General features: G+C 32.8%; 1 protein-coding gene across 1 annotated transcript; it reads right to left on the reverse strand.

The window, feature by feature from the left end:
* Positions 1-1,298: 1,298 nt before the first annotated feature.
* LOC142610138 (ammonium transporter 2-like) lies at positions 1,299-6,851 on the reverse strand. The gene is made up of 4 exons (XM_075781861.1): positions 6,055-6,851; positions 5,289-5,574; positions 4,920-5,023; positions 1,299-2,043 (listed from the first exon to the last, which is right to left on the reverse strand). The coding sequence occupies exons 1-4, from the start codon at positions 6,658-6,660 to the stop codon at positions 1,606-1,608; spliced, it is 1,434 nt and encodes a 477-aa protein (XP_075637976.1). The 5' UTR covers positions 6,661-6,851; the 3' UTR covers positions 1,299-1,605.
* Between the last annotated feature and the right edge of the window lie 4,341 nt (positions 6,852-11,192).

The raw sequence follows: 11,192 nt of genomic DNA on the forward strand, positions 1-11,192 counted from the left end.
GATATTTCCAGCGTCTAAAGGATTCAAATCCGTCTCTTTTATTGTAATGAATCAAATTATACAAAAGAAATTATATATTGGAGTTAGGCTTCTGGATAACAATTGTAGGTACCGAAATCTCAAATATACAGATTGCTTGGCTTGCAACCAGATTTATATCCACACCTGGGTTTTGAGGTTGGAAATTAACTCAAAAGCAAGATGGTGTGGCTAATGGCTGTCAGCCAATAATTTTATACAAAGGAATTGGTAGATATGGAGTGAGGGGACAGAGAAAATGAGGATTTTGAACAAGTTGACATGTGATGTGACTTGTGAGGGGCCATAAAGAAGAATTAGACCCATTTAGAATCAAAAAGCAAAGAATTTATGAGGTTTTTTCAATTGAGGAAACCTTGCACTGGCCTTGTTGTGACAATCTTGTTGTCTTTTTGTTATATGGTTTCAATTTCTTTGCAGTATTGTTCATTCATTTGTTTGGTATATATGTACATGCCACACTTGGATGACATTTCAATTTACGCGTTAAACTAGACTCAGAAAACTGTGTTTTATAGGTAAATTCCAAGAGAGGAATTAATGGACCTAATGGTTTTTCAGTTTTTATGTGTAGCTCATAGTTAGGCTCCAGTTTTTCCACAGAAACGACGGATGCAATGTCTTCCTCAAAAATATACGTAGTAATTATATATAGCGTAACAAATGTGGGTGGAATTTATAAAAAGCTTGGCCTGCACAATCAAGCAGAACGATCGAAAGGCAAACTCCAACAGTGCCATGATCATTCAGCAATTAATTCATTCTATTGATTGGTTACTTCTTTGGATACAATCCTCCTATCTACTTTCTCAAAATGGAAAAAAAATGAAGGGGGAAACACAAATTTTCATTCTAGTTTCTCCTTAAAACACAAAATTTCAGAAAATTTAATTTGAGTATATCATCCAATCTTATGTGGTAATGTTTTATATGTAAACCATTAAATATTCATAAAAACAAACAATGAATTAATCATATGATGATACCTATCAATATTCATAAAAAATAAAAAATAAAAAAAAAACAACAACGAATTAATCATATGATGATACATATTAATATTATTTTCATATAAAGTATAAACCCATCACATGTGGATTTTGTATTACGCACAAAAACCTCCCGTGGAGGTTAAGTACTACACTTACAACCTTTAGAGTTAAGTGTTACACAATTACAAGTCACATAAAACAGCTTTACAAAGTGTTAAGTGTTACACTCAAAACAAATAATCAAAATAAAACTCAATGTGGGGGGAAAACAACAATGGAATTTTGTGCGTGTGTGTATATTTTTTTTCACCTATAAAGATATTATAAGTTCTCTCAAAAATTATACTCACAAAATTAAATAATTACAAAACATTTTACACTAAAAAATTATTCAATACTCCATCGATCTTCTCACATGAATTGTGGATTCCATCATACATTTAATTACTGAATCCACTATTACATAATAGAACTATAAACATTATTCTCGGAGTATTAAATAATTACCTCTTACACTTCATGTCCTACCAACATGTTTTCTCATTGTTTTGTGTCCTATGATACACTAGTTGGCTTACAAGTTGATGGTCACACCTCTTGCTCCATTATTGATGTATGGTGATGGTGCTGTGTCTGAGTGCAAAGATGCATGCCAACCATGCTTTGTAGGGTCATATTTTTCCCCGTCTCCCCAAAGTGCATAAGCCTCCTCTCCATGCACAGCATCGTCTCCAATCACCAGCTGCTCGTCAGGCATTCTTAATGGAATAAACAACTTTATGCCTAGACAAATTATTGTGGTGGACACTACGTTCCAACCAATCACAAAAGTGGCTGCAGCCAATTGCTTCAAGAATTGCACCCAACCCTCAGAACCATAAAATGCACCCCTTGTGTGGGGATTTTTTAGTATGAGAGCACAAAGGTCTGGCTCTGCCAAAAGCCCGGTGAGAAGCCCGCCTAATAGCCCCGCCACAGCGTGCGTGTGAAATACACCTAAGGTGTCATCCACCTATAACCATACAATTAATAGAACAACTTTTAGGTGATTTAAACTTAAAAAATACAAAAATTATTATCAATTTTATTACAAAAGGATTACAAGTTTAACGTGCATAAGGAATATATTATAATTGGTGTGCTGACATTTACATTTACATTTTCAATAATATAATAAATAAATATTTAAATAACTTTTTGTGATAATTTATAAGATTTATAGTATCTTAATGTTACTCTTTGAAGTTTCCTCATATAAAAGTGATATACTGTGTTGGATGTGCTTCATTTGTATGAATGAAAGAGTTCCCTGCCCTTGTTGGTCAAAGTTACAAGAGACTTAAGGGAGTGAATAATGATTCCAAAACAAAGAAAGGGTTACAATGAATTGAATTTGTGGTGATAAATCACTTGAGAAATTAATCATGGCAATACCATTAGGGTCCTTTCAAATTATGCAATCAAGATACTCTATAAGATAAGAGAATAAAGTCGATTTGATTACTATTTTATCGTTGAAAAAAATGGATGGTATAATTACAATGCTTACTTCTTCTTCTTCTTCTTCTTTTTTATTATTTATTTTTATACAAGATAGAATTTCTACTCTAACCTAATCTAAGTGTATATGTGTGTGAAACTCCCTTCTAGAGACTTGAACCCCGGCACTTTCTCCTCACACCCCACAAACACTTATACTTATGGAGTGACCACCATACCAAGGGTGCGCGGTAGTTACAATGCTTACTTGCTATTGAAGCGAATTGGAATATATACTAGTATATTAGTGAAAAGGACAAAACAAGAAGAAGAGATATATATATATATATATATATATATATATATATATATAATTTTGAGTTTGAAAAGTCATAATACTAGAGTTAATTTGGATCTCCAACAGCTCCAGTGGAGAAATGAGCTAGGCCTATTCAAAATAGTAACTTCCTCATTATAAAGAGGTGAATTTAATTTGTGAAATTAATTCTAGAGGTTGAAACTTGCTAGAATTTGGATCTACAAATATAAATGCTTGTGCAGTATGGGAGGCAAGGGTTAGGGTTCAAGTCTCCAGGAGGGAGTTTTATACACATATACACTTAGATTAGGCTAAAGTAGAAATTCTATCTTGTAAAATAATAATAATAATAATAATAATAATAATAATAATAATAATAATAAAAAAGATGAAGAAGAAGATAAATGAACATATTTCATTTTTGGATTAGGATCTTTTTACGGTTGTTACTTCTTAGGTTAACTTTTCTATGGAAGACTTTGAATATTATGCATACATAATAGAATGAGTGGATTGAATTATACCACTCCATCATTATGTAAATTAACATTATTTAAATTGGAGTCTTTAAATTATAGATTTTCAATCAAAATTAATATTCTATCATCCATACTATACAGTTTACCTGAATTAAGAACTCTAAAGGATGTCAATGATTCTCTTTTATTCAATAAAAGTTCATCTTAATAATACAGAAGGTTTATATTAATAATGATCATGATGATGTTGCATAAGACCTAAAAGGTATTGAGCTGCAATTCTCTCACAACATTTTTTTACCTTTTTCATTTTTTACTTTTTACTTTTTTTACTCTTTTATAATTCATTATCCAAGTTTAGATTCATACTTCATAGTTACAAAAGCAACTTTCAATATAAACCACTTCAAAACTTTTACACTATTCACTATAAAATATTCGTGTGGTATTGCATAGGATTTGGATCCACCTAAAAAAGCCCTGCAGGTTAATTCTAGGTCTTGATCAGGCCCATTATCTCAGAGATTATCCCTGATTACCATGCTCAATCTTCACAAGAGGTTAATCAAAGGCTTGAGAAAATAATTTCTTTCTGCCCTGTAGGAAGGGAGAAAAAAATGGCATATAAGGCCCACGTTTAATTTTGTTTTATCTGTCTTTTAATATCGTTGTATCTTATTGGTTAAAGAGAAAAAGCAGAAAAGCCTCCTTTGAAGATAAGATTATAGAATGAAAATGATAAAAGAGATTGAATCATGTAAATGGGAAAGCAACTGAAGTCTTGAAAGGATGGCAATAATACAGCTATGGATATATAACTGTATTAATGGAAATATTATATGTGTAAGTGAACCAATGATATGTTAATAGGTCATTGTTGAAAATGATTGATGGTTTATACCATTATTGCAATGGTAACTACTGCAGAGAATTGTAAAAAAGAAAAAGAAAAATCCCAATAAAAAAACCCCAAAAGAATGTATTGATAATTTGATATTTTAGATGGCTAGTGGAAAGACAAGCCGCCTCTCAAATAATAAAAAAGAGAAGAGAGGCGTGAAATTTTTTATCTATAAACTTTCTCATTCTAAATATTAACATTAAAAAAAAAAAAATCAAATTCATCATTATAAAGTTTCATAAGCCAACATCAACATATGACACTTTGCACTAAGTGGATTTTCGAATGATTTTTTTGAAACACAACTTTTTTTTAGGGAAAGAGAACATTTCATACTTTATTTTAATACATGGATTTTCATGTCTTCATAAATCTCCTTACCTAGTTACAGCAAGTGGACCTAGTGGAGACCAAATTGCCTTGATTTGAGCTTATTATCTTTCAAACATATGTCGGGTAAATTAAGGTTTCATAACCATATATAAGGTATAATGAAATCTTCATTTCATTTGCAAAAAGGGACCTAAAAAACCATCCTGATTAATTCTAGCTTGAATATTTTTGATCACATATAACTTATTTCTCGACTTTGTTAGTGGCAAAAAGTGGTTGGAACAAGCTAGCAAATTTGTCAACTCTATTACCTAACATGTCTCACGAGTATAAAAGAGAGATAAGCAAAAAAAAAATCCATAGTATAAAAGCCTCACCTTTTGTAGCAAACTAGACTTTTTGTGAAGGATCATCATGGATACCCATGGAATACTACCAGAAAGAATTCCATATACTATAGCCGCCCATGATTGCACCAATCCTGCAACAACCCCAATATAATAATGTCACCGTGACACCTATCTTATGTATCGAATATATGTATCTTCTTTCTCAATATGCGATTTATATGATCTACAAGTCGATAGATGAATGATGCATAAGTCCAATTCATGAGATTCGTTCTCTCAATCTCGCAAAATTTTCTCAGGTGACTAAGTGAATAATAATAATAATAATAATAATAATAATAATAATAATAATAATAATGAGACTTATAATAAGGATTTGGTCAAAAAAATACAAACCTGCTCCTGGAGTAATGCAAGCAAGCCCGGTCATCATGCCCTGAACAGCTCCAATCACAGAAGGTTTCCCAAAGAACACAACGTCTAGAGATGTCCAAACAAGAAGACTGGTGGCTGCACTTATGTTGGTGTTTATGACTGCTATTGAAGCGTCAACGTTTGCTGCGTAGGGTGCTCCACCATTGAAGCCTGACCAACCCATCCACAATAGCCCAGCACCAGCAAGCATAAGTAAAACATTGTTAGGAGGAAACCTCTCCCTATCACTCTTCAGCCTCGGCCCAACCTATACCAATTTAGTATTATATTAGTGTGATAGGAAAAACATGGTATCTTCTGATGAAATCTTAGAATTAATATCTTGTTTGATTTTATATTGTAATATTAGATTGTGGAGTAAAAAAAAGGACATCTCACTTAAGAAAATAACAATAAGTATGATTTTGGGTAGATTTAGATGACGAAAATTAATAAATTTATCAATTCCTAAATAGCCTGTTGAGAATCTATAACTGAATCCGAAATTTTAAAACTAAGTTTCGGTTGTTATTGTTATAGTGCCTTGATTTGAGAAGATCTTGTGTTGAAGATCTTGTGTATACGTACGTGTGTGTGTGTGTGTGTATGGATTAAGTAGATTTGGAGCATATAAGTGATCATGAAGATTGATTAATTGTATAAGATTAGCCCTAATTCTTTGGATTATCATTTTGTTTTTTCTACCTAAGAACTTAGTTAACCAAAGACAAAAGTAAAAGAATGGTACCCAATAAGCTGCAGTGAAACCAGAAATCCCAGAGGAAAGATGGATAACATAGCCGCCAGAGTAATCAATGGCACCCCAATGGTAAAGAAACCCACCGCCCCAAAGACTGAAGGCTCCCACAGTGTAGCAAAACACAAGCCAAAGAGGCACAAAAACCATCCACGCCTTGATGTTCATGCGCCCAAGCACAGACCCAGCTAGCAAAATGGTGGTAATGGCAGCAAAAGTGAATTGAAAGTACACAAGAGAGGCCATAGGATACAAAGGCTTGATGAGAGTCTCAGGGACTTTTGCTTGGTGGACAAGATACTTTTGGCCTAAAGCCGGTGCACCTTTACCCCAAAAGGGAAGGAGTTCATCACCAAAAGCCATGCGAAAGCCCACAAGGACCCAACAAATAAGCACTGCAGCAAAGGCATAAAGAGCCATGAAAGCTGAGTTCACAGCCCATTTCTTCTTGACTATGCTGGCATAGAGAACAACAAGACCAGGCATGCTTTGAATGCCCACGAGAGTGGCTGCTGTCATTTGCCATGCGTTGTCTCCTTTGTTTAGCCATTCAGGCACTGCTGGGGTAACAAGGCTATAGGCTGGGGTAGCGTCCATAACTCTTTGCCTCTTTGCTTCTTTAGGCCAATATGTACCTGTGTTTAAAAAGCTTTGGTTTCCTAAGCTAGTTCATTTATAGTGGGGTTTTTTGTTTTGCCGTTTTGGCGATCAATTCACAAAGTGAACATCCATGGAGTCATCGTGGTCGTCTCTCTGGCTTACTAGTCTGAATTCTTTGGAAGCTTCCAGTGAACTAACACTCAAAATTTAGGTACAATTCATAAAGTATTCAAATAAATTTAATTATATACTTATATTGGTCAATGCATAAAATAAAATAAAAAATAGAACAAGATACCCTTAATTTCATACATTTTATAGTTGTGATTTTTTTATTAAAAAAAAAACCAATAATGTACAAACTAACACATCATATATGTAAAATTTAAAATGAGCTGAAATAAATAGATTTATTTCTAATAGGAATAGTAATGTATTTTTTAAGAACAATTAAATTTAACCATAGAATTCATTAGCCAAACATGTACATAACTGATTTTTATTCCCTTTTTTTTAAAGAAAAAACTGTTAATTTTATTAAAGAAAATCCAAATCAACTTGAATTACAGAATTGAGACATGGATGATATCAGCTTGAACATCCTCGCCCCACAACATAAAACACATAATTGAATTTAATTAAGAAATTAGAAATTTTTTTCATGAACGAGAGACTAGAAGTTGGACCTAATTTTGTTCCCATTTGACATATTTAGGCTATAGTTAATTAACCAAAAAAAAAAAAGCTACGGTACTGAGAATTGCACATGTGAACAATTCTCAGTACTGTAGCTTTTTCGAATGTATTTGGACCTTGGAGGCGCGTTAAATAGTATGAATTTATAAAAAGCGGTCGGTCTATTCCACACACGTGAACTTGTGGTGAAGTTGCTTTTGGTTGATGGGTCAAGGCCACATGGTACGGAAAATGTGGAATGGAAATTGGTACGTTTGCTTATCCGCCGCTCATACTTTTGACTAACGTTATTAACAATCAATTTTTTAGCCGAAGTTTCTCAAAAAAAAAAAAAAATGAATGTTCCTTATTCACACAAGATAAGGCTATTTTAATATAATTGTTTGTACTTTTTAAAAATATGTGTGGGTGAAAAAGTGTGAAAAAACATGTAATGTTGTTTAAACACTGAAAACTGTTATTTAAATAATGATAACAAACCACCCTAATTAGTTAGGAAACATATAGATTGTGTCACTACAAATCCTTCTATTCAACAAGAGGTGCTGAAAATTGTATTATTAAATTATATTTCTAAACAATTTGGTCAAATTTAGAAGGGACTAAGCGATGGTTACTTGATTCAATTCTCATCAAACCATTTTATTTTTGCAAATTTCCTTGCAGATACATTATAATTATGTGGAAGAATTGTTACAATGAATTATATACATTATTATTTTATTATGAGAATGATTAGGATTGAACTTGAGTAATAAATTGACTCGTGTAGATATATGCATCATTCTTTTCATAGTGTGTAGACCTCATATTTATGTTGAATCTAAGCTATGAAAGGAAATATAAAAATATTCTCTATATGAAAGTTGTTGTGTGATTGTGTATAATGAATAAATAACAAATGAAAATATGAAAGAGAAAAGCTCACACAAAGGTTTACATGCTTCTACCTAACGACTTACATCCGTAGTGAGAAAGCTATTGATGCTTATATATTATATTAAGCATTTGTGTTATAACTAACTCAATATAGGGTACTAGAGAATATTTGACTAACCCTAGACTTACCATATACTACCCTAAGGTTAATACGTTTGTTCTAAAGCTTGAGCCACTTGAACCATAATATATCTAACACTACAATGAAATATCTTCTTGCTTTCAACATTTTCCACAAGGACAGACCTAGGTAGGGGCTCAAGGGGACCCAGGTGGGGCTCAAAGGGGCCCAGCCCCCTGGGTCCAAATTTTTTTTTATAATATATTTAATTTTTGTAGTTGGGCCCCTTTCAAAAACTTAGGACCTCTTCTCCTCCATAAGTCTAACTAGTCTCACCCAAATAATAACTATCAAACCCAAAAACTTAACAAAAACAATAAAAACATTCATAATAATGATTGTATTTTAGCAAGAAAAAAAAAATTACCACCAAAGAACCAAAAAAATCATGTGTTATTAGAGAAGTTAAAGCTAAATTTTTTGTAACTACAGAAAACTGGTATAGATTAACAAGTTGTTAAAAATAAAATACAATATTTTATTAAGACTATATCTCTTCCTTCAATTAAAAAACTAATATTCTCTCTCAATCTTTATTATTTTAATGAGTTGATAAAAAAAAAAAAAAACATTTGATATCAGGTGTATTGTAAAGCGAGGTAGTAAAATAGATAAAGTAGTTCTTTGATGTACTAAAAGCTAAATTTTTAGCACCACCATTATGGATGCTCTAACTTCAAAAAAAAAAAAAAAAAAAAAAAAAACTACTAGCCTATTATTAAAAAAAAAAAAAGAATTATTTTGTTTTTGTTTGTCTTTGTTAATATATGATTGTATCTTAATGTATTTAGAAATAATGATTTTATGTATTTATAATTTTTTAATACTATATGGATGCTTATTTGAAGGTTTTTTTTTTTCCTTTATACTCTGGTCCCCGCTAGCTTAAAATCCTAAGTTCGTCCCTGATTTTCCAATGTCACTTTTTAAGTGACATGCATATTATACTACAACACATATGTATATGTTATGCTAGAACATGATGTAGTGATCTTTGCAACTGTTGAAAGTCAAGGAGGTGCCCTTTGAAAAATGGAGACCTCTGGTAGGTTACAGATGCGGGATGATAAGAATGCTTGCTATTAAACCCCATATAAGAAAAACCCTTTGCTCTGACTTGAAATAAAAAAGATGAAGATTATATTTCTCACCCATCCACTCCCTTTCTTCACATCTATGATTATCCTCCCACAAAAAATGGGAATAGAACATTGTCAAATAAAAGGTCAACATTTACAACTTGTGTGATCAGTGCAATGTAGTACTCATCATTAAGATCAATAGCACACATACCTACAGGACCCCATGGTGGGGTCACGGTCATAAAGAACAAAGCTTAAGTGGGAATTGGATATTTTGGCGGTTGGTGTAATATTTAGAATTTTTAAAGTCTATTAATTTACTGTGTAATTAGTGTACTGAATTTTTTCATATCATCAATATTTAAATAAAACAAAATAAAATTGTACTAATAAACGTCTATATATATATATTAAATTATATGCCAAAATTATGTTCACACATTTTACAGATAAATAGAATTTAAAAATTCTGCAATAAGAATTATATGTCCTTAAGAGTACTAGCATTGGAGTGTAAAAACCCCCCGAGTTGTTATTTTACCAACCGAACCCTTAAATTCCTTCCACATCTGGGTATGCAAACCCAAAAAGTTTTACATCTTAGCTACAATAAGGTTGCAACCTTATTGTTCATGAGGATGTAAAAAATTTATAATTTTTATTCTTTTCTCTCTCATCCTCTCACTTCAGACAAACTCCTCTACCTCTCTCTTCTTCTTCTTCTTCTTCTTTTCATCTCTTTCTCTCATGGTCTCTACTCTCTTCCTTTCATAGTGGCTTCAGTTTGGCATGGGGTCATTAGGACTATGGGCGGCCATGGGTGGCATGGGTCGGTGTGGGTTTGTTTTGGCATGGGTTGGTGAGTGGTTTTATTTGATGTGGGATTGTGGGCCGCCATGGGTAGGTGGTTTTGCTCGTAGTGGGGTTGTGGGTTTTGCTCTCCGTGGGTCTCGTGTGTTTAGATTTGGGTTTTTTTTGGGTTTTTTTGGGTTTATTCGTTGATGAATCAGTGTTTAGATTTGAGTATTTTGGCGCCTGGGTGTTTGTTGGAGTGTTTCTCAATGGTGCAGTTGTAGGTGGGTGTTTTGGTGGTGCTATTGTGGGTTGCCATTGTTGTTGGTGGTTGCAGGTGATGGGTTGCCGTTGGTGGGTTGTTGTTGCTGTTGCTATTGGTGGTTGTCGTTATTGTGGGTTTGGTGTTACAATGGTGGGTTTGGGGGTTTGGTTTAGTGTTTTAATGAAGTTTCAAAGGTGGTGGTGGTGTTTAGTGTTTCTAAGTGGTTGAGTTTAGTGTTCGGTGGTGCTAGTGTGTTTCTGGTGACTGGTGTTTTAGAAGAGATAATAATTTTTACTATTATTTGTTGGTATATTTTATATTAGGCAAAAATTCAAAACTGACCCTTTAACTTTCAGCCTTTTTCATTTCAGTCCTTTAACTTTCAATTTTGTCATTTCAATCCTCTAACTTTCAATTGCTGTCAATTTCGTACTCCGTTAGATCTCAATTATCTACTGTCGTTAATTGAGCCAAAACGACGTCGTTTTGGCTCCTTTTTTTTTAATAATAAATTTCAAAATTAAAAGAAAGTAAAAAACTGTTATCTAAAAAAAAAAAAAATAAATAAAAAAAAAAAGAAAACATTTAGGGGTTTGAGATGTTCCGGCATACGGTCACGTGACGAGCCAGCAGT

Source organism: Castanea sativa, chromosome 9 (genome assembly GCF_040712315.1).
Source record: "Castanea sativa cultivar Marrone di Chiusa Pesio chromosome 9, ASM4071231v1".
Lineage (NCBI taxonomy): Eukaryota > Viridiplantae > Streptophyta > Magnoliopsida > Fagales > Fagaceae > Castanea > Castanea sativa.

What these genes read in the sequence shown, in the direction of transcription:
- LOC142610138 (XM_075781861.1), bottom strand. Translation starts at nt 6,660, where the DNA reads ATGGACGCTACCCCAGCCTATAGCCTTGTTACCCCAGCAGTGCCTGAA. An exon ending in GTTTCACTGCAGCTTATTGG is followed by an intron (nt 5,575 to 6,054) that starts GTACCATTCTTT and finishes AAATTGGTATAG; the next exon opens with GTTGGGCCGAGGCTGAAGAG. An exon ending in TTGCATTACTCCAGGAGCAG is followed by an intron (nt 5,024 to 5,288) that starts GTTTGTATTTTT and finishes GGGTTGTTGCAG; the next exon opens with GATTGGTGCAATCATGGGCG.